Here is a 22,549-nt window from a genome sequence, read left to right as displayed (position 1 = left end):
CTGCTAGATTTTTGTCTATATAAATTGAAAACGTGATTTTTTCATGACCAACAGATCATTGATTATTTGGTTATTTCAATCACTGAGTGTATTTTGAAAGAGTCATTTATGTGCTCGATGTTTAGCTTGTCTCTACGTTTGATATGATTCAATTTAGATCTTCGTTATACCTTGTATTTAGATACACTAGATCTATGATATATTTCTTCCAACTATCTAATAGAACGATTCGCCTTTTTTCTTAAAAAAAAAAATTAATAATAATGATAACTAAATTTTACAATCTCAAAATCTTAGTTTTTACTTGAGCATTTACTCAAACTCATCTTCTCAATTAGCCTACTTTCCTCTCAAAATCTTGGTGAATCTTGGTTGAAACTTGAATCACTTTCTTGCTTTTGTATTCAATTTTTTTTTTTCCTCAAGTTTCAACAGTATATATAAAGCTTGCTTGTGCTTGACGTTAAGCATCGCACTCGGTAAATAACCAACATCCTTTTAAGTTTTAACATCCTCTAGAGTCTAGATAACGCAAATAAATAAATAAATAAAAGATATTAAAAAAAAAAACTTTGTCCTATCAAATTTGGTTGAGTAGCGATGAGGGTGATAGTGCCGCTACAAGGGGTGGTGCAAGGGCGAGGAGGGCTAATATGGGGCTCAGTCATCCCTTGCGCCCTCTTCTACTGCCTCCATCTCTGCCGCACGCGCCGCCGCCAACCCCCTCCTCTGCCCTCCCCCTCACGCGCCTCCTCACTCGCTCGCCCAAACATCGCCTCACGCGCCGCCCTCTTCGCCGACCCTTCCAAATCCCCCTACTACATCGGCCTCGAAACCACCGCCGCCGATCCCTATCACCCTCACCGTAATCCCCTCGGAATCCTCCAGCTCGGCCTCTCCGAGAATACTGTATGTCCTCTCTCTCTCCCCGTCTCTCTCTCGCTGGTGAATCGGTTTTTGAATCGGTTTTTTTTTTTTGCTGTGATGTAGCTGAGCTTTGACCTGATTGAGAAATGGGTTTCGGAGAATTTGACGGCTTCCATGGTCGGAGACGCTGGCGGGGATTTGAGTATCAGTGGTATTGCCTCATACCTTCCGTTTGATGGATTGCCCGAGTTGAGAGTGGTATGTTTTGTTTATTTTTTTTTTTTGGAGAGTTGAGAGTTTAGGATTCTATGGTGTTTGGATTTCATTTGGTGTCCGTTTTCGCAGGCTGTTGCGGGTTTTATGTCTCGGGTCATGGGAAACTCGGTGACCTTTGATCCGTCGCAGATTGTTTTGACTGCCGGAGCAACCCCGGCGATTGAGATTCTGAGCTTTTGCTTGGCTGATAGTGGAACCGCGTTTCTTGTTCCCGCGCCTTATTATCCCGGGTAATCAACCACTCTTTGAACTTTCGTAACCTTCTCTTTTTATGTTAGAATTCGGTGAACTGAATCGTGCGAAAAATTTGATATTCACGGGACATAGTTGTGGGTTGAGAGATTTGGTACGGACCTCTATAGTTACCGGGTTTTCGCGCCTAGGGTTTTGTCAGTTTCTCTTTGGCTTATTTCCCACTTTTGAAGTCTCTCCGATTATAACATATTTCCGACATACTGAATTTCTATTTTCTTCCCGTGGTATTTTTTTATAACATATATCTGCGTGTTCTTGTTTTTCATATACTATTCTATGGCCATCGATTTCTAACGGCCCAAATTGATACTTAAAAAAAAAACCCCCGCAGTTTCGATAGGGATGTTAGATGGAGAACGGGAGTGGAGTTAGTCCCGGTACATTGTCGCAGCACCGACAACTTCGCTTTGAACAAGTTGGCCCTCGAACAAGCTTATAACCAAGCAAGGAAACGGGGAGTGAAACTCCGCGGAGTACTCATATCAAACCCCGCGAATCCGGTCGGGAATATATTTTCCCGAGAAACTCTGTGCAGCGTTCTAGAGTTCGCGCAGGAGAAGAACATCCATGTAATATGCGACGAGATATTCGCGGGTTCCGTTCACGGCGACGAGGATTTCACGAGCATCGCCGAAGTGATCGAGACCGAGAGTTTCGACAAGAACAGGGTTCACATTGTGTACGGGCTATCGAAAGATCTCTCCGTTCCGGGATTCAGAGTCGGCGTAATTTATTCATATAACGAGGGTGTTTTGGCGGCAGCGAAAAAGCTGACGAGATTCTGCTCCGTTTCGGGTCCGGTTCAGAGGCTTATGATCTCGATGCTCTCGGACACGAGATTCGTCGACGAGTACTTGGAGATCACAAAGAAGAGGTTGAGGGATATGTACGATTTGTTTTCGGGGGGCTTGGGAGAGTTAGGGATCGAGTGTGCGGATAGTAGCGCTGGTTTTTTCTGCTGGGCTAATATGAGTGGGTTGATTTCGTCTTATAGCGAGAAAGGCGAGCTTGAATTGTGGGATAAGCTTTTGAATGTTGGTAAGGTCAATGTGACTCCTGGCTCGGCTTGCCACAGCATAGAGCCCGGTTGGTTCAGGTGTTGCTTCGCTATGATGACCCGAGATGATATTCCTCTCGTGTTGGATCGTATCAGAAGAGTCGCAGAAACCAGTCAGCCTCGTAGTTGAAGATCGGAGTAACGTCTCTTTTAATATATACGTTTGTTACGCGTTATTATTTTTGTAAGTTCTGTCTCGTTCCAGTTTTTTGATGCTTCTGTTTATAATATATATTTTTTTGGCAGTGTTTATCGTTTCTTTCTTTTTGACGTTCAGTCCCATCATGCTTACTTGACTTGGAAGAAAACAAATGTACAGAAAGAAAAAAAGGATTGAGCTTGGATTTCACTGTTTCATACACACTCGCTTCAGAACTTGAAAAGAAAAGAACACTTTCTATATTAATGCACACACGTCTTTGTAAAACTAAAAAAAAAAAAAAAAAAAAAAAAAAAAAGACTTGGTTTGCAATCATTTCAAAGAACTTGAGTTTATTTGGATGTAGCTCCACTTCCGAAGAACGACTCGATTTGATGCTTCTGTTTATGCCACGCCAGTTTCAACCGCGGCAATTGCTTTGGCTTTCCACCGTTTCCAAAGCCGCAGCAACCTAAAGCCCCGGCCTTTGTCAATTCCTGTCATGATCATCCAGGCAAGTATTATTTTTTTTTAATCCCGATTTCATTACTTATGTCACAAGGAACTGAACGTTGATTTTTGCTGATTTATTGTTGGGTTAGCCAGATATATAGCCTTATAAACACAATAAAATTGTTATATAGCCAACCTTTTGTTATTTTTATTAACATAGCTAAATTTACGTAATACACAAAGATGTATATATGGAATGCTCGAATTGTCCACACGATGACGACACATCATTTGAATGGCTATTTACCTATAATTAACGAAAGGTTGGCTATTTAGTAATTTACAAAATTTTAGTGGCTTAATTAATAATTACTTAAGAAATTTGTTTATGGTTTTAGGTAAATAGATGAAGCAAAAGTAAATCTAAGTAGTTATTTATCAGTACCATTGAGATATCGTATGCTGCGATGCGATTGCCCTTTCTCCGGCAACTTCTCCGTCGGCTCATCATGATGAGCTCTCCCAGAGTCGAGAGTCTCCTTGTTGCAACGCTCCCATTGCTCTCGAGATCAATTTTCCGATTCCCAAACTCCGGCGGCTTATGTGCATCACCGTCTTTCCAGAGAAACCCGGAATTCGACGGAAACAGAGGGAAAAGGTTTTCCAGGAAAGAAGACCCGACGAGGCTCCAATGCCCGGTCAAATAGCTGCTCGTAGTACCGCTCCCGATTTCCGATTCCAATTCCGATTCCGATTCCGATTCCGCCGCAGCGTCGACGTCGCCGCTCGCCGGAACGGCGCTGGAAATCGCCCTCGACGAGATGAGGCAGTTTCCGAGGAGCGAAGGCACGTAGGAACCGCCGTTTGTTTGGGGAGCCGAAATCGAAATCTCACGATCTTCGTCGTTGTTGTCGTCCCAAAGGTAGTCGATGCTTTCGTCGTCGAAATCCCCCGGAATGTAGTTGTTGTACAGCACTAGCTCTTGCGACGGCAATGGCTTCCCGGGCTTTTCTTCCCATAGGAAAGGGACCGAAGCGATGAGCTTCACCGGTGGGACCTCTGAAACCAAAGACGAAGAAGAAGAAGAAGAAGAAGAATATAAAGGGTCTGGTTTCCAGTCTCTTTTGGGTATTCCTGGCCATGCTTCCCATAAGAATGGGATCGAAGGCGGTTCTCTCACGTGCTTCCTGGTTGAATTCGATGTTTGGATTGCTTCCATTTCTAATATCTTGTACTCAGTCCTGTCTTATTTTCTTATATATAATGAGGAATGAAAGTGGGTGTGACTTTGTGAGTTTGTTCGTTTTAACTTCTCCACACGTGATGTGATTAGGCTTACCTGCTCTATATGTATAAACAAACTTGCATGCTACGGAACCAAAGTTATTATGATTATTTGATTTACTTCTTCTTCTTCTTCTTTTTTTTTTTCTTTTTTTTTTTTCCACTCAGGGATGAGGGTATTTTATACTGAATTTGGATGATGTGACATGTGAGTTGTTTAGGTAAGCGAAGAAAGTTTTTGTTATTATTATTAATAGCTGATTTGCTTCTCTGCTAGTTTGTTGAAGTTAGTACAGTCTATTTTGGCCCAACTAAACCAATAAGCAAATATTCATGTGGAAATTATCCTACCTCGTTCATTTAAAAAGGGATTATTCCTATTCTATGACTTGTACCATGATTTTGGACCAAAATCTACTAAACCCAAATAAATCATAAATTATGACTTAATGAAATAAGTAATTACATATTTATCCTTCATATTTAGTTTATTTTTATTAGTTAATTAAGAAAACAAAAACAATTATTTAGTTTATATTATGAAAACAAACATCATTACAAAAACCCGGAGAGCAGCCCTGGGAATCTCCGACGCTGAAGCTGCTGGGAACGACGGTCATGGCCGCCGGAGAGCAGCCCATGGCCATCCCGGTGGCGGCGACCTCGAAGTGTCTGCCGGAACAGCCCGCCATGGATTCCACGTAGAATTTATGTGATTTTTAAAGTTAAAAAACAAAGAAAAAACGATTCTCGGGATTCTGGATAATTTTGAAAAGTTTCTAAAAATTTCTGAGTTTTCGTTGAAGATTTATTGACGTTGATGTCAATAAAAATGCATATTTATTGACATTGAAAAAATGCATATTTATTGACATCAATGTCAATAATAATCTTCAAAGGAATTTTCCAGAATCGTTGAAGATAAATCTTCAACGAAAACCCAGAAACGTTGAAGATTTATTGACATTAATGTCAATAAAAATGCATATTTATTGACATTAATGTCAATAAATCTTCAACGTTTCTGGGTTTTCGTTGAAGATTTGATTCTGGATAATTTTGAAAAGTTTCTGGGTTTTCGTTGAAGATTTATTTACATTAATGTAAATAAAAATGCATATTTATTGACATCAATGTCAATAAATCTTCAACGAAAACCCAAAAATTTTCAGAAACTTTTCAAAATTTTCCAGAATCCCGAGAATTGTTTTATTTATTTGTTTTTTAACTTCAAAAACCACAGAAATTCGACGACTTAAACACTTTGAATAGGATCAAATTATTTTCATGAAAATCTAACCCTAAACTAAAAAGACAAATTGAAAAAACAAAGATGAACCCAAACAAAGATGGCGAACTGAAAAACGAAAAGAGAGAGTGGAAGAGAGCTGAACCCAAAACGAAAAGAAAGTCAAATAATTAAATAAGAAAGAAAATCAAATATTATTAAAAGTAAGGGTATTTTTGTATTTAGTGAAAATAGGTAGTCATAGTTTAGGATTTATTTGGGTTTAGTAGATTTTGGTCCAAAATCTTGGTACAAGTTATAGAATAGGAATAATCCCTTTCTTTTACTTATTTTATTTATTTATTTATTTTCTTTACTTGCTTAAGTTTTTTATAAACATTTCTTTGGTGTTTTTTTTTTTTTTTTTTTTTTTTTTTTTAATTTAAACCCGTAGCTAGCCTTTTCCTTAGATATTTACAGTTTTATATAATGTAACGATAAAATCATATGTAAATTATAAGTATTTATGAAATATATGAAATAAAGATATTCAAAGAATCACTATCTTTAAAGGAGTTATTTGTGGAGCTTCTCCAATATCGGAAGATTTTGTAGTGTATTGAGAGAGAGAGAGAGAGAGAGAGAGAGAGAGAGAGAGAGAGAGAGAGAGAGAGAGAGGGAGTAACGCACAAGCAGGAGTAATTATATTTCAACGACATCAAACTCCTTTTTGGCATGTTTATAATTTTGTAGGAGTAATTTTGTTCATATCGGAATTCTGACTCATTAAAAGTAAAATTTCGATAGTGACCGATGTGCAGGTCTAATGTGAAGTGAACTATACTATGAGTCTTAGTAAACATGTTGACAAATGACAATAATCATATATATATATATATATATATATATATATATATAGATAACCGATGAGATTACTATTTTAATAGTGGCTACGAATAAATTGATCTTAATATGCTTTGTGCACTCAACGAAGTATATAGTTTCGAGTACGCTCAATAACAATTATACTGCCATAATGCATGGAGTGAGATTTGAAGGAATAATACATTAATAACTCATACCAGCGAATAACAAACGCAACCACACAATTTTAACCCCTGTCGACGCCATGATTCCAGGACGCAGTAATTTTGTAGGTAAGCGAGACTAATGTGCATGCGTTTTGTTACCCCAATAAATAAACAAGTTACACCAAAAAAATACGCAAAGTAAGGTGTAAGAAAAAGGCGAAACTAATCCTCCTATAAATATCAAAGAACAAGCTAAAGTTAAAGATGCAACCGACGAACTAAATATTCTTCAATTTTATACGTATATGTACCTACATTTTAGCTAGGAAAATTGATTGAATGCAGAGCAATTTACAGTCAATAATGCCCTAATTATTGACCTGACACCAGTTCCCAACAACTCCCATGGTCTTCCTTCGTCAATTCTGATTCAATGGAATGGACATTGAAGAGTTTTTATTTTTATTTTTATTTTTAATTTTGTATTACTATAGATCCAATTAAACTCAATTCATTTGAAATTACATCTTTTAATATTGCAATGTCATGTCTCCTATATGTGTGACACGTTTCCTCAACTACAAATCTCCTAAAAATAAATGAATCACTAATTTCTAATAATTAAGCTAAAGAAAAATACAGTTGGAGTAGAATTAAATCTAGATTCTTAACATTAATATATGAATATACATATAATTCACGAAATGTTCGTCTCATCATCAGATATCAAAAGTTCAAAACACACAAGCTCATCATTAATTTCCTTCTCTATTTTCTATTGATAAATGTCGCCTCCGCCGGTGGCCTCGCCTATTAAGCGGGTCCCACACGCGAGGCCACCCTTCTCCCTCGCCGACCTAAAGAAAGCCGTCCCGCCCCACTGCTTCGAGCGCTCCTTGCTCCGCTCCTTCTCCTTCCTAATCGTCGACTTGGCCGCCGCGGCCCTCCTCTATTGGGCCTCCTTGGCCTTAATCCCGTCCCTCCCGGGCCCAATTCTCCCGGCCCTGGCCTGGCCAGCCTATTGGCTGGGCCAGGGCCTGGCGTGGTCGCGCCTGTGGGTGATCGCCCACGAGTGCGGCCACAACGCCTTCAGCGTCCACCCATCGCTCGACGACGCGGTGGGCTTGTTCCTCCACTCCTTCTTCCTCGTCCCTTACTTCTCCTGGAAGATCACCCACCGCCTCCACCACTCCCACGTCGGGTCCTTGGACCGCGACGAAAACTACGTCCCCAAAAGGAGGCACGCCCTGACTCGCCTCGCCCGCCACCTCAGCGAAACCCCCGCGGGCCGTGCCGCCACGCTGGCGGGGTTTTCCCTCCTCACCTGGCCGTTTTACCTCGCTTTCAACTTCCGCGGCCGAGCTTACCCTCGCCTCGCTTGCCACTTCGACCCTTACAGCCCAACCTTCACCACCCGACGCCAGAGGGCCCGGGTCCTGGCCTCTGACGCGGCCGTCCTCGCGATGTTGGGCCTATTGGGCCGGGCCACCTACGTCTGGGGTCCGAGCTGGGTGTGCCGGTCCTACCTCGGCCCGCTCGTGGTGCTCAACGTCTTAATCTTCCACGTCACATTCTTGAACCACACCCACCCGGCGCTCCCTCGTTACGGCTCCGCCGATTGGACGTGGCTCCGCGGCGCTCTGACCACGGTGGACAGGGACTACGGTGTCGTCCTCAACGCCGCGGGCCACCACATCGTCGACACTCACGTGGTCCACCATTTGTTCTCCAAGATTCCGCACTACCACGCCGTTGAGGCCACACGGGCCGTCCGGCTCGTCCTCGGCGACTATTACACGATCGACCCGACTCCGGTCTACAATGCCGTCCTCAGGGAGATCAAGGAGTGCGTCTTTGTGGAGCCCGACGAGGGCAGCCCCGAGACTGGCGTGTTTTGGTACAAAAGCCTAACCAAGTAAGTCATCTTTCGAGAGAGGATTTGATGTTTTCGCTTTATTATTGTTATTATTATTATTATCATTGTATGTATAGTCTGGATGAATAGACAAACTGTTATGGATTTTAGCATATAATATATATAAAATTAAATCCCTTTATATGTATTTAGTAATGCCGGTTTTAGGTCATTTGGAGATCAAAGGGAGAAGTTACATCAATTTTAGTAATTGGTGGTCAGAAATAAATGTTGTTACAAACTATTTTTATTGTTATTCAATTTATTTATTTATTTTACTTTTTTCCAGTTGTAATATCATGTTAAGAGCCTATATAAAGACTGGTATGAACTGAAAATATAAGAGTGAAAAAAAAAGATATTACAAAATATTATTCTAAATTTTGCTCTAAAAAAAAGTCACATTCCTCTTCCTTATAAACACTTTATAATTCACATCTTCTTCTTTTTAGGGCAGTGTTGGTGGTTAAATATTACATGTAAAATCCTATGAAGCCATTAATGTCCATCTGCACTTTTTTCCTCTTCCTTATAAAGTACTTTTGCAATGATTTGTTCATCGGGCGATTTGCGAATTCAAATTTTGTCTTCGAAGATGCTAATATCATATGATCCCAACGGTGGCAACTTATTTTTAAAAAACGAAACATTGATATTACGTTGTTAATAATACTAAATGAATAAAACATATATTGATTCTGAGTAACTATGTAAATTTGAGCTCATGGAAAATAGAAAAAGTAAAAAAAGGAAAAAACTAGTCAAATCCTATACTCCAATTTATCAGCCTTGACCAAGGAGAGGTGTGGGTTAGTATTAGATCTATTGCTTTCCTTGTAATCAAATTCGCACGTGTGAAGCTCAGGCATTCGGTGTTGGCCGCAGAAATTCCCACCGCAGCGACACCGGAACCCTAAAAGCCCGATCTTTTTATTACAACACTCGCACCTATTCTTCTTCTTCTTCTTAACTGTCAAACCCTCCGACAGTTCATCCTGGCCGTCGATTTTAGAAGCCGGTTCTTCATCACCGATCCGATCGATGAGCGACCTCAGCTTAGAGATTACGGCCGCGATCTCTGACATCTCGACCTCGAGGCTGTTTCCAGAAGGCATTGTTTCATCACGTCTGCGAACGGCTTCGATCAGATTAGAGTTTCTCGCCGTGATCTTGAACAGCTCAACCTTAACGGCGTGCCAATGAGCCAGTAGTTCATCGCCGCGACTTTCAACGGCTGTGATCAAGGTAGAGAGTTTCTCCGTGATCTCGCGAACCTTGTCGTACAGAGAAACCCGTTTTCCATGAGCGCTGCAATCGACGGCTGAGATCGGGTTAGAGATTGTTTGGGTCTTGACGAAGTCTTTGTAGCACTTGGAACACATGTTTCCGGTTTCGGCCGATCCGAAGAAGCCACAACCCTTCACGCACATAGTTGGCTCCATATTAGTATCTATGATCAGAATCAAACCAAATTTTCGCTTCTTCACGAACGTACTTGAATTCTTTTGCTATCGAGTTTTTTTGTTTGTAGGCTTTTGCTTTTTTGGTAGTGTTTCGTCGTGTCCCAGTGGTTGTTTTTATAAGCGAAAACGTTCCTTTTTATATGAATTGTGAGTCGACTTTTGGCTCGGATTTCCGAGTCCTTTCGACCTCTTCTATTTTATTATATTTGATTTCAAAAAAAGATAATAAAAGAAGTAATTTCCCATAATTAAACCTATTTTAGGAGTTTCACTTATCTAATGTTTTTTTTTTTCTTTTCACAATACTTATCTAATGTTTTTAAATACGCGCATTCTGTTTAAATAAAATATGTCATCAAGCGGCAAAGAATTTGGAATATTTTGAGTAACATAACGATAGCCAATTCTAGACCAAGTAAGATTACATATGGTCACGGTAGATACATCACGAGTTGCAACTTGGATTTAAGTACCTAATTGCATGTGATTGCGTACACAAAAGCCTAGTATACAATTAGGAACATTTTTTAAAACTATACTTTATTAATTCATCGTGGTGATAAACCGGTAATAATGTGGTGTGGTTAATAAAAAAACAGAAAGGTTTCATCTCTCATATTGCATTATAATAAATATATAGTATCTTTAGAAGAAGTTAAGCTATCACTATCTCTAATTAATATCAACAGTATGATAAATAATATAAATGTGCTCACTAAATTCAAATTTAAAATTAAACTAATGATCTGGACCACCATCCTGATGATAAACTTAGTATCTACGCGAGGTATTTACAAAAATAAAATTATTTTAACACTTGTGGCAGTCTATTTTTCATGCGTGATATATGACCAGTTAATATTGATTAATTATAAATACAATGCACTATTTAAAAAAAATAGTGAACTATACCTTGGTGACTCACTCTCTTACTTCATAGGGAAAAAGAAGTGTCCTTGGTGACTCACTCTCTTACTTCATCAACTACTATTCTAACTGATTATTTTTTACTCTTCATTGACAAATAGGAGTACTTAGTTAAATAAATTTTGTTAATAAACTTAATTCAATTATAATTTCAAAACAGGCGAAGGGCATTGTAAATTATCTTTACAACTTGTTCTTAGCTACTTTGACGTGGTTTTCACTGGAGTCAGCGATCAAGAATTTCGTCAAAAAATCCGATTTATTTTCACTAGGGATTCTAAATCTTTGATTATGTAAAAAACTGATTTACTTTAAACTACGGAAAAATGTAATGAAGAAAGTTTTAGTAATCAAAGCAAGAATGAAAGCATGTTTAAGTGCGCATTACTTCTTGAAGTGATGCATTACTATAATATGTCGAGATACGTACTTTGATATATGACCAAATCCACGTCGCATCCTTAGACATGAACCACATTGACCAAACCAACAAGGCCAAGTTGAGCAAATCATGGCATGCATATCTTTGTTTCCCCTTCTTGGTGGTTCGAATGCTACAAATAGGCTTTTGTGAAAGCATTGTAGTACACATAAGAGCCTAGTGGCAAATTTAGTTTGCATAGTGATGACATGAATGGGCTTTTGTGAAAGCATTGTAGGACACAATTACTTTTTTTGACACCGATGCCAAGTGAAGCGTTTATTATTATTATTATTTTAATAAAAAATATAATCAACAAAGTCTCAACTCTCAACTGAAGACTTCATTTGTCTTATTCCATTTTCAACTTTATTTACAATGGTGTGAGTTAAACACTATGCTAGTGAACGTTCAATACATTCAGGACTATTTTATTTATTTTCAATAATATGTTCCATAGTCCCAATATTTTTTTATGTTTCCAATCAGTTTCATATTTCCCGACTTTCTTTTTGTATATTCCCAATTTTTTTTGTATGTTTCCAAACCTTTTAGAATTAATAAATATGATTTCAGTCTAAATGCATTTTTTTTTTTTTTTTATCGAGCTATATTCTAATTCAATTATATATAAATGTGAAAATAAAGTGGAAAATAAAATAAGTTTATAGATGGCACTTTTAAAAGTTGTTACCATTAGAGTGTTATTTTGTAAGTTGACAAATAAATAATGTGGAAGAATGTTATAATTAAATATTATTATAATAATAATGTAGCAAAAATTGGTTACTCTTAACATTGGAGATGCTCTAGTAAGCTTTTGATACTGTTCATGAGTTTTCTTTTGTTATATTGATGTCATCTTATGTGAAACATATATATCGATCGCCTATAAGATCCTAAACCTAAAACTCTCCAAACATTAATTATACATAGGCCAGTGTTTGTAATGAGAAATAGACAACGCAATTATATATATATATATATATATATATATATATATATATATATATATATATATATATATATATATATATAATACAACAGTCTTCAATGTGTGTTAGTTTCACATTGGCGGCTGTAGCAACATATTTTAATACGAAAATTTCGCAATAAATAATATAATATCTGCATACGAAAAGAAATACATATTGAGTCTGAGCTAAAAGTAAAAGTAAGAACTAAAAAAAAATTCGCTAATGATCAAATCCTGTAATTTAACTTGATCAGCCTTGGCCAAAGTGAGGTGTGGATTAGCGTTAGAATTATTGCGTGTCTTGTAATCAAACATGTGAATCTTATTAATTAGTGTTGGCCGCAGATAAGTCCGCCGAAACGGCACAGAAACCCTAAAAGCCCGGATTTCTTCTTGCAACTCTCGCACCGCCTCTTCTTCCTCAAACCCTCCATCTTTTTCTTGATCTCCGACAACTCATCCTCGCCGTCGATTTGAGAAGCTAGCTTTTCTTCACTTCTGCGATCGACGACTGAGTTCAGCTTATAGATTAGGGCCGTGATCTCTGACTTCTCGACCTCGATGCTGTTTCCAGAAGGAACTATTTCATCGCCTCTTTGAACGGCTACGATCAAATTAGAGTTTCTCTCTGCGATCTTGAACAGCTCAACCTTGACGGTGTTCATAAAGTCTTTGTAGCACTTGGAACACATGTTTCGGGTCTCCGCAGATCCGAAGAGGCCACAACCCTTGACACACGTAATAGGCTGCATATTAATATATACGATTTTGAATCAAATCTATAATCTTCAAATAAAAACTCTGTACTCAGAAGTAGCTAGTCTTCTTTTGCTGCAGACTTTTTTTTTTATATACGCATAATTTTGCTGAACCTATTTGTGGTCGTCGTGTCATGGTAGTTTGTTTTTATAAGAGCCTTTGTGCCCTTAAGAAATAGTACTTCTGACGCAGAATCGGATTAGTGTTTTATTCAGATAACTTGAAACTTCCTTTTTTATTATTATTATTTGAATTATATGTCGGGCTTCGAATAAGCTGATAGATCTTTTGACGCTCTCGACTTTCCTGGTCCTTTCATAATAAGCTGATATATAACTTCTTATATATATATATGTTTTAAATTTGTAAGTACTACAATTAAATTTTGAAGTTTACCAAGGAATCAGCATAAAATTTTGGAGCATATACACTGGTAACTTTGCACCTTCTATGTGCTATATATAGGTCGGAATAAAATTGTTGACGTTATTTACAAATATAAGATAATATTGTATATTTAATTGGAGTCGTTTTGAATTTCATTTGCGTTAATTTTATAATTTAAGCCGTTGGTTTTTATCAATTTATTCATTTTGAGGAGGCTTTATAAAAAATAAAGATAATATTGTATATAAAATTGGGTCAAGCGGTTATATAGCAAAATAGAACTTAAGCTTTTGCAAAATAGCCATAGTTTGTCAACTATAATCAAACTAGTCAAAGTAAGATTAATCTAGGTTGGATTAAATTTAATCACAACGAACTATAAAGACAGAATGTAAGGTTTATGACGGCTGGATTAAAATTAATTGAGGCAAGATTAAAAGTCGTAGTACTCTCAATTGACTATTTTGCTATACATAATGAAACTATGACTATTTTGCAAAAGTCATAGTTTGAATTGGTTATTTCATACTATTTTTATGACGGTATAAAAATGCAAGTACTTTTATAAAATGAAAAAAAATAAGTAAAATAAAAATAGTGATATTTCCGTCAATTTGAATACATGCGTCTAATTCAAATGACCCACAAAGGCCAAATCATTAAAACCCAAAACCCAAAAGTCACACGGACGCTTTGGCCCAGTAAAGTACTTGTAGCCCAAACAATAAACATAACACGTGTCAGATTAAAAAATCCCTCATTCTGACTTCGAAAATAGGATTAGATACAGAGTTCGACTCTAATTCCTACTTCACATCAGGTGTCCCAAAACCTATATAAGAGACTCACTGTGTGGTTTAAAAATACAAAAACAAAAACACCTCAAAAGCTTGAGCAACATCACGTCTACAAAACCACTTGATCAAAGTAGTCTGTTCTTAGAGATATTAAACCAATCAATATTCATCAAGAGATCTAAAGTAGTACTGCGAAGAAAAGATCGATAATAATGGAGTGCGTTTACGGTTGTGGCTTCTTCGGATCGGCCGAGACCCAAAACATGTGTTCGAAGTGCTACAAAGACTTCATCAAGACCCAAACAATCTCTGATAAGCCGATCTCAGCCGTCGATCGCAGGGGTGATGAAAAGAAGGCTTCAGGAAGAACGGACGGCCAGGATGAGTTGATGGAGAAGATGAAGGGTTTGAGAGTGAAGGTGAAGGTGAATCGAAACCGGTGCGAGTGTTGTAAGAGGAAGGTCGGGCTTCTAGGGTTCCGGTGCCGATGCGGCGGAGTTTTCTGCGGCCAACACAGAATGCCTGAGCTTCACACGTGCGACGTTGATTACAAGGAAAGAAATCGCTCCAACGTTAACCCACATCTCACCTTGGTCAAGGCCGATAAGTTGGAGTATAGGATTTGATTCGTTTTTACTGTTTTGTGTCATTATAAGAGTTGTAAAAATTCTCCACTCAGCGTAATGTAGTATTTTTTTTTCTTCTTCTTCTTTTTATTCAGTGTACGAGCGACCATTATTATTTGGGAATAAGAATATATTGCTCATAGCCAATAGATTATGTTTGTGTTAAAAGAAACTCTTTCAGTACATGAATTAATGAAGGGGTTTTACATCAGAAATATTTCAATTTTTTAGTGTTTGGAAAAATAATAATGTATGAGACTAAATTACGCTGTTTGGAAACTTTACAACCCTAAAAACATAAACCATGAAGACGAATCAAATCCTATACTCTAACTTATCAGGCCTTGACCAAATAAGTGATTTTATTATGCCAGGACAGTTAATTTTAGAAAAATTAGACCAAATAAGTCGTTTGAAAGGATGAAATTGTGAAATAGCCAATGTTTCAATATTTTAGTAAAATAGCTAATTTATCTGACGTGACAATAAAATAAAAAAATCTCTACCGATTTTAACCTTTTTTTAATCTATTATTTATCAGAGATAATACATTTAATCACTTCCTGTTTTATAGCAATCAATTACATTTACGTTAAAAATCAATCTCCACTTAATAGTTGATTTTTTTTCCAATAAATTCTCTCTCTCTCTCTCTAACGTACAACAAGTAATCCCCATCCTAACTCTACTGTACGATCTCACCCGCTCGACCCGCGACCGATTCCCCGTCCCAAAGTCGACGACGCACATGTTTATCCGAGTCGCTTGCCTCGTCGCGCGTCTTCGGCGACTGTCTCTACGGCAGAAGAACAAGAATTGGAGGCTCCAATTTCAACGGAGGGGATGATTGTTCGGTGGCGGAGGGGATTTAGAGGAGTAGCGATGGAGGCGCGATCATCGTATGCCGGAGTGGGAGAGGAGACACATACTGTCGAGAAAGTCAGGCACTTGCTTTGTCACTAATGTTAGGGTTTCGAATTTCGGTGATTCACGTTCTTCTCTTTCTTTATACCATTGTTAGGGTTGCAAATTTTTTTGTGACCTAATTTTTTTTTTCTTAGGTCTGCCATAACCAAAGAAGGAGATGTTACCATGTTTATTTTTGTGAATTTTTTTGCTCCGATTTTGTCTCTCGTTAATTTTGGTATATCTGTATTTATTTTTGTTAATTTTAGTAAATTTGTCACAGAAACGCCTGGGAGACTGTGACGCAACCTTCGAGCACCACAGTGAATAGTTAAAATCAAAGCAGAGAGACAAAGTCAACATTATTAGCTAGAGAGATAGTTAAGGAATGAAGTGTCATTGAATGTGGCAGTGGTCAACTCATTTAGTGATTCATTTTTTTTATTTTGAAATATTTTATGAAGGGTATTTTGAATTTGATCCTCGTTAATTTTTGTTAATGACTATTTTACAAAATCAACAAAATATTGACTATTGCAAAATTTAAATTTACAAATGGCTAGTTAACTATTGAGCCCTTAATTTTACCATAACGTTGTGAGGAAGCGGTTATATGAATTTATAAGCTGTGAAATTAAGAGTAGATCAAATACTAAAAAAAATTACACTAAAAAATTGAAATATTTCTGATGTAAAACCCCTTCATTAATTCATGTAATGAAAGAGTTTCTTTTAATACAAACATAATCTATTGGCTATGAGCAACATATTCTTCTTCCCAAATAATAATGGTCGCTCGTACACTGAGTAAAAAGAAGAAGAAGAAGAAGAAGAAGAAGAAGAAGAAGAAGAAGAAGAAGAAGAAGAAGAAGAAAATACTACATTACGCTGACTGGAGAACTTTACAACCCTAATAAAGACACAAAACAGTAAAAACGAATCAAATCCTATACTCCAACTTATCGGCCTTGACTAAGGTGAGGTGTGGGTTAACGTTGGAGCGATTTATTTCCTTGTAATCAACGTCGCACGCGTGAGGCTCAGGCATTCTGTGTTGGCCGCAGAAAACTCCGCCGCATCGGCACCGGAACCCTAAAAGCCCGACCTTCCTCTTACAACACTCGCACCGGTTTCGATTCACCTTCACGTTCACTCTCAAACCCTTCATCTTCTCCATCAACTCATCCTGGCCGTCCATTCTTCCTGAAGCGTTCTTTTCATCACCCCTGCGATCGACGGCTGACATCAACTTAGAGATCGTCGCCGTGATCTCAGACATCTCAACTTCGACGTCGTTTCCAGAAGCCACTGTTTGATCGCCTCCGCTAACGGCTGAGTTCAACTTAGTGTATCTTGCCGTTATCTTTGACAGCTCACCCATCATGTCGTACCAAGTTTCATCACGGATGCGATCGACGGCTGAGATCAACTTCAGGATTTTTCCCCCGATGTCCCGTACCTTAGCATCGAGACTATCAGCGGCTGAGATCGGCTTATCAGAGATTGTTTGGGTCTTGATGAAGTCTTTGTAGCACTTCGAACACATGTTACGTGTCTCGGCCGATCCGAAGAAGCCACAACCGTTAACGCACTCCATTATTATCGATATCTTCTTCGCAATACTACGTTAGATCTCTTGATGAATATTGATTAATTTATATCCCTAAAAAGTAAAAACCGAACTACTTTCTGTATGTATGGTCGAGTGGTTTTGTAGACGTGTTGTTGCTCAAGCTTGTGAGGTATTTTCGGTTTTTTAGACCACACCAGTGACAGTGAGTCTCTTATATAGGTTTTGGGACACCTGCTGTAAAGTAGGAATTTGAGTCGGACTTATTATCTACTCCTATTATCGAAGTCGGAAGGATCTGACACGTGTCGACGTGTTGTTTGGACGACCAAATACTTTATTGGGCCAAAGTGTGTTCATGACCATGTGTGATATTTGGGCTTTAGGTTTTAATGCCGCGGATGTGACCTAATTGACTGAGGAGAGATTTACATTAAAGTCACAAATTAGGCTCCAAATTGCAAATGAGTCACGACGAAAAAAGGTGTTGCATAGATGTCACTTTGATAAAAAAAATAGGACCAAAATACCCTTACGCAGATTTCAAAGTAGACTCGCAGTCAAATATTTCGAAAAAAAAAGTAGACTCACAGAAGAAATTACAAAAAGTAGACTCGCAGTCAAATATTTCGAAAAAAAATAGACTCACAGAACAAATTACAAAAAGTAGACTCGCAGTCAAATATTTCAAAAAAAAAGTAGACTCCTTTCGAACACGAGACCGCCGTCGCTGCTTCCGAGCAAGACGTCCATCACCATCGCGTTCCCGACCAGCATCACGCTCGCCGCCGCCGCCACTCCGACGTCCCTCAGGGACGCCTTCACGACCGAGCACGGCTTCGTCGCCGCCTCCTCCTCGCGATTCTTAGATCTAGATCTAAGAATCGCGCCGGATTCCGGGTTCACGCTCGACGAGGTCGCACGGTTCTGCAGATCCACTCCATCTCCGACCGCCGCCGCCTTCGCTCGCACCCCTGGACGCTCCGACGCGACTCGGCCGCCAGCCTCCTTCTCCGGCGGGCTGGTCTGCGCGGTCTGTAGAACCCGCTCCACCATCCTCGTGAGTTGAGCGAATTTTACGTTCGAATCGCGCTGAATCTCATCGAATCTCCGCCGGAACCAGCCTCTTTTGTAGGTGAGGGTAATTTAGACTTTCTATAGGTGACAAAAATGCAAATAAGTGATACGGATGCAATTTTAGCAAATAAGTGACACAAATGCAAGAAATGGCTGAAGTTGTGACTTCAGCCGCAAATGCCACTTGACTGAGCGTGACTGCACTGGGCCGCCAGGTTTTCTTGAATTGCAAATGAGGAATTAGACGCAAGAAATAGGTTTTCTTGAATATCGTCAAGATTTCATGCCGATAGTTTTTTTAATCAGAGATTTTATGCCGAGCTTATATAGTACATAGAAGGTGCAAATTTTATAATATTTCATAAACGCCTACGTTGTTGAATTTGGAGTTTAGAAACACTATTTTTTTTTTTAAGAAGAAGAAGATATTTTAATATTTTACATTCAAAAGATAGAATAATATTTTAAGTAATAATACGTTGAAAATTCTAAAAAAATGATAAAAAGGAAAAACAAAATGAAAATAAAAAGTAATGATAATATTTGGTCAATTTAATTTAATTTAATTCCATGTAGTGTTAGCAAGGTCTACTTCTCACATTTTTCTGTCTTTATTTTTTTTTTTACTTTTGATCTAAACTTAAAATACTTACATATACTAGACTTTACAAAAAAAAAATTGTAAATAAAGTAGAAAATTTATGATATGTTGTGACAATGATTTGAGTACTTTGTGACAACGTTGTCACAAAGACTGAGTATTTTGCGACAATGTTATAATAAAATTTGAGCAATTTATGACAATTTTGTCACCAAAAACTAAGAGCTAAAGAGAGAAAGTTATACCTTCTAATTTGAAATATATATATATATATATATATATATATATATATATATATATGCTTTAGTCTTAGTCCGCGCACGAATAGGCCACGTACATACATAAGTCATCACGATAAATCACATGGATACACATTCTTGAGGAACGCCTTGTCTTATAAATAAAGTGTTCTTTTTCACAAACATGCCCGCATTTGTGACAATGGTATCACAAAAGCTTACTAGTTTGTGACGACATTGTTAGAAATCTTAAAACGAGTCCTATGTTTGTTAAAAAGAAATTGTGACAATGTTGTCACAAAACTCACAGCTTTGTGATCACATTGTTACACAATCTTTACCATGCATATCAAGGTCTCGTTTATATATTTTGTGACAATGTTGTCACAAATTTGCAACCTGTTTGAAGCGTTTGTGCCAACGTTGTCGCAAAATTTGCAACGCTTACATAAAATAAATATGAGTATGCAAAAGTATATAATTTCACCCTTTTGCAAGATAGATATATAAAAAAAAAAAAAACTAACGGGATTACCTAGATCTTAAAAAGAAGTTACCATCTTTACAAAACCTAAACATTACATAAAAATTAAAAATCAACCAAACTTACTGGCGACGATCGAGCTTCACCGAGAGAAGGAGAGATAGAGAATGAGAGGAGAAGGCTGAGAAAAAAATAGAGATGAATTGAGCGAAAGAGAACGGGAGACAAAGACATGGGGAAGAGAGATAAATAGCGAGGTTGCGATGAGAGAGAGAGAGAGAGAGAGAGAGAGAGAGAGAGAGAGAGAGAGAGTATTATCCAAGGAAGCTTTTTAATTGAAGAATTTTTTTAGCAATTAATCGAGTAACTAAGCCACCAAAATTTAGAGATTTATTAAATAGCCAACTTTTTGTAAATTTAGAGTAACTAGTCATTACATTGATGTTACAATTTCTGGACTTTTTTAGAATTCATGTCTGCCCTTGGAACGTGTGGTTATTTATAATTATTTACGAATATTTATAACTATTAATGTCTTTTTGGCTTTGTTAATAAAATCTCGTGACTATTTTTTAGAATTTCCCAAAAGTTAACTATATAACAAAACTTGAGTTTTCATAATATAGCGAACCCATTTATTATTTTTAGGTAAGAAAAAAAGAAACAATAAAATCAAATCAAATGAGGTAAGATGATAATATACAGAATTAATTTATCTCTCCTCCATTTTCTCATAATTTTTTTTTATCGAAAAAGAAAATAAGATAAGATTTACGCATATCCATCCCGCTATATATATATATATATATATATATATATATATATATAAGATTATGCGTTGATTAATAAAGTAGGATTTTGTCGCAGAATAGGACAAGCATATGAATCAAATAACCAGGAACTTCTTCTCTTCTTTTTGAAAAGAAAATTTTAGGGCAAGACGAAGATTTTTATTAATTCAAGATTGACCAAATCGGTCCGGAGAAGATCAACAATACACAGAGAGAGAAGGTTCATCAATCCATGCATAAACAATAAATACATGAATTAATGAAATTGCATTGGGTATGTTGATGGGCCACTTGGTTTCAGACTCATTTAACGAAGTTGAATAATGAGGCCGCGAGTGTATAAATGGCGTAGATATCATCTATTATTCAAGACGAATTCATGGTGCCGAAGGATAATTGAGATTACCTACTTAGACTCCAACTCGATCTCGCAAAAAGTACTCTGTTGCGAATAGTCCTCAGCTCCGCTTAACCTTGAATTATATGCTGGATTTTGAATAAGCTGATATGTCCTTTTATCACTCGAATTATAAAGATTTAATTAAAAAAAAAATTGAAAACTCTAGCAACATGGCCAACACGGTCAGGTTTGCTTGCTACCCCGGTGTTTGATGTCACAAAATATGGAAATAAGGTATAGACATGCTTGTGTATGAATTTAGATTAGACGAACATATAATATTATGGAAAATGATTATATCAAATGATAAATATATATACTGTTTGGATTTCTCTTTTTCTCAGTATAATTTTAGGTTTGGTTCCACAACGTAAGAGTATGCAACGCAAAATGTCTAGCCACCTCCTTTTCTTTCTTAGTCATTCTACTCTTTCATCTTATTTCTTACTCTTCAAATATTGGATAATTAATTAGGTAAATCAACTCAAGTTAATTATATTACGTCACAGCAAATTATTTGACCATAACTTTAAGCAGAATCGGTTAAATGAATTTATAAAATGTGAAATTCAGAGTGGACATATCAATGAAAGAATTAATGAAATATTTGTGACGCAAAACCCCCTTAATTCATGTAAAAGCACATCACGAGTTTTCGATCAAAAAAATATACGGTTTCTATTTCAATGCAATTTATCGATCATCTGTGTAACATAAAACTACAATTGTATATACTTAATTCCAAATAATAATGATTGCTTTTACACTGAGCAACATGAAGAAAATTTAAAATACTACATTAACGTGATTGCAGAACATTACAATTTACAACCCTAAAAACACAATCACAAAAACATTTAAAATATCTAATCAAATCCTATACTCCAACTTATCGGCCTTGACCAAGGTGAGGTGTGGGTTAACGTTGGAGCGATTTCTTTCCTTGTAATCAACGTCGCACGTGTGAAGCTCAGGCATTCTGTGTTGGCCGCAGAAAACTCCGCCGCATCGGCACCGGAACCCTAGAAGCCCGACCTTCCTCTTACAACACTCGCACCGGTTTCGATTCACCTTCACGTTCACTCTCAAACCCTTCATCTTCTCCATCAACTCATCCTGGCCGTCCGTTCTACCAGAAGCCTTCTTTTCATCACCCCTGCGATCGACGGCTGACATCAACTTAGAGATCGTCGCCGTGATCTCAGACATCTCAACTTCGACGTCGTTTCCAGAAGCCACTGTTTGATCGCCTCCGCTAACGGCTGAGTTCAAGTTAGTGTATCTTGCCGTTATCTTTGACAGCTCACCCATCATGTCGTACCAAGTTTCATCACGGATGCGATCGACGGCTGAGATCAACTTCAGGATTTTTCCCCCGATGTCCCGTACCTTAGCATCGAGACTATCAGCGGCTGAGATCGGCTTATCAGAGATTGTTTGGGTCTTGATGAAGTCTTTGTAGCACTTCGAACACATGTCACGTGTCTCGGCCGATCCGAAGAAGCCACAACCGTTAACGCACTCCATTATTATCGATCTCTTCTTCGCAATACTACTTTAGATCTTTTGATACAAACAGAACTACTTGCTTTGTGTGTATATACGATCAAGTGTTGTTCG

General features: G+C 37.7%; 8 protein-coding genes across 10 annotated transcripts; 3 read left to right on the top strand and 5 right to left on the bottom strand.

Annotated features, from left to right (window-relative positions):
• The first annotated feature begins 545 nt into the window (after nt 1-545).
• Nucleotides 546-3,500, top strand: ACS12 (1-amino-cyclopropane-1-carboxylate synthase 12). 3 transcript variants are annotated; one of them, XR_016294184.1, is made up of 5 exons: nt 546-909; nt 991-1,125; nt 1,213-1,373; nt 1,730-2,639; nt 3,014-3,500. XR_016294184.1 is itself a non-coding variant. In XM_089603385.1 (4 exons), the coding sequence occupies exons 1-4, from the start codon at nt 601-603 to the stop codon at nt 2,583-2,585; spliced, it is 1,461 nt and encodes a 486-aa protein (XP_089459511.1). In that variant the 5' UTR covers nt 546-600; the 3' UTR covers nt 2,586-2,662. The 3 variants fall into 3 exon arrangements, 1 of the variants encoding a protein (XP_089459511.1); XR_016294183.1 differs by having other exon boundaries at nt 2,962-3,500; XM_089603385.1 differs by lacking the exon at nt 3,014-3,500 and having other exon boundaries at nt 1,730-2,662.
• Nucleotides 2,924-4,270, bottom strand: LOC149380004 (hydroxyproline-rich glycoprotein family protein). The gene is made up of 2 exons (XM_089603386.1): nt 3,493-4,270; nt 2,924-3,091 (listed from the first exon to the last, which is right to left on the bottom strand). The coding sequence occupies exons 1-2, from the start codon at nt 4,264-4,266 to the stop codon at nt 2,948-2,950; spliced, it is 918 nt and encodes a 305-aa protein (XP_089459512.1). The 5' UTR covers nt 4,267-4,270; the 3' UTR covers nt 2,924-2,947.
• Nucleotides 4,271-7,325: 3,055 nt separating this feature from the next.
• Nucleotides 7,326-8,713, top strand: LOC149380003 (delta(12)-oleate desaturase-like). Its single transcript, XM_089603793.1, has one exon. It carries the CDS (start codon nt 7,376-7,378, stop codon nt 8,507-8,509), a length of 1,134 nt encoding a protein of 377 aa, XP_089459919.1. The 5' UTR covers nt 7,326-7,375; the 3' UTR covers nt 8,510-8,713.
• Nucleotides 8,714-9,146: 433 nt separating this feature from the next.
• On the bottom strand, nt 9,147-9,947 carry LOC149380002 (zinc finger A20 and AN1 domain-containing stress-associated protein 9-like). Its single transcript, XM_089604092.1, has one exon. The coding sequence runs from the start codon at nt 9,945-9,947 to the stop codon at nt 9,267-9,269; it is 681 nt and encodes a 226-aa protein (XP_089460218.1). The 3' UTR covers nt 9,147-9,266.
• A 2,674-nt stretch (nt 9,948-12,621) lies between these two features.
• LOC149380001 (zinc finger A20 and AN1 domain-containing stress-associated protein 8-like) lies at nt 12,622-13,044 on the bottom strand. Its single transcript, XM_089604091.1, has one exon. The coding sequence runs from the start codon at nt 13,042-13,044 to the stop codon at nt 12,622-12,624; it is 423 nt and encodes a 140-aa protein (XP_089460217.1).
• A 1,403-nt stretch (nt 13,045-14,447) lies between these two features.
• Nucleotides 14,448-14,861, top strand: LOC149380000 (zinc finger A20 and AN1 domain-containing stress-associated protein 6-like). The gene has a single exon (XM_089604090.1). The coding sequence runs from the start codon at nt 14,448-14,450 to the stop codon at nt 14,859-14,861; it is 414 nt and encodes a 137-aa protein (XP_089460216.1).
• A 1,846-nt stretch (nt 14,862-16,707) lies between these two features.
• LOC149379999 (zinc finger A20 and AN1 domain-containing stress-associated protein 6-like) lies at nt 16,708-17,364 on the bottom strand. The gene has a single exon (XM_089604089.1). It carries the CDS (start codon nt 17,362-17,364, stop codon nt 16,708-16,710), a length of 657 nt encoding a protein of 218 aa, XP_089460215.1.
• A 4,435-nt stretch (nt 17,365-21,799) lies between these two features.
• Nucleotides 21,800-22,456, bottom strand: LOC149379998 (zinc finger A20 and AN1 domain-containing stress-associated protein 6-like). Its single transcript, XM_089604088.1, has one exon. The coding sequence runs from the start codon at nt 22,454-22,456 to the stop codon at nt 21,800-21,802; it is 657 nt and encodes a 218-aa protein (XP_089460214.1).
• Between the last annotated feature and the right edge of the window lie 93 nt (nt 22,457-22,549).

Source organism: Urtica dioica, chromosome 12 (genome assembly GCF_054948205.1).
Source record: "Urtica dioica subsp. dioica isolate 48M chromosome 12, U.dioica_male_clone48M_v1_H2, whole genome shotgun sequence".
NCBI classification, from domain to species: domain Eukaryota; kingdom Viridiplantae; phylum Streptophyta; class Magnoliopsida; order Rosales; family Urticaceae; genus Urtica; species Urtica dioica.
Note: the sequence above shows the minus strand (reverse complement) of the source record. Positions and strands in the feature narration are given on the sequence as shown.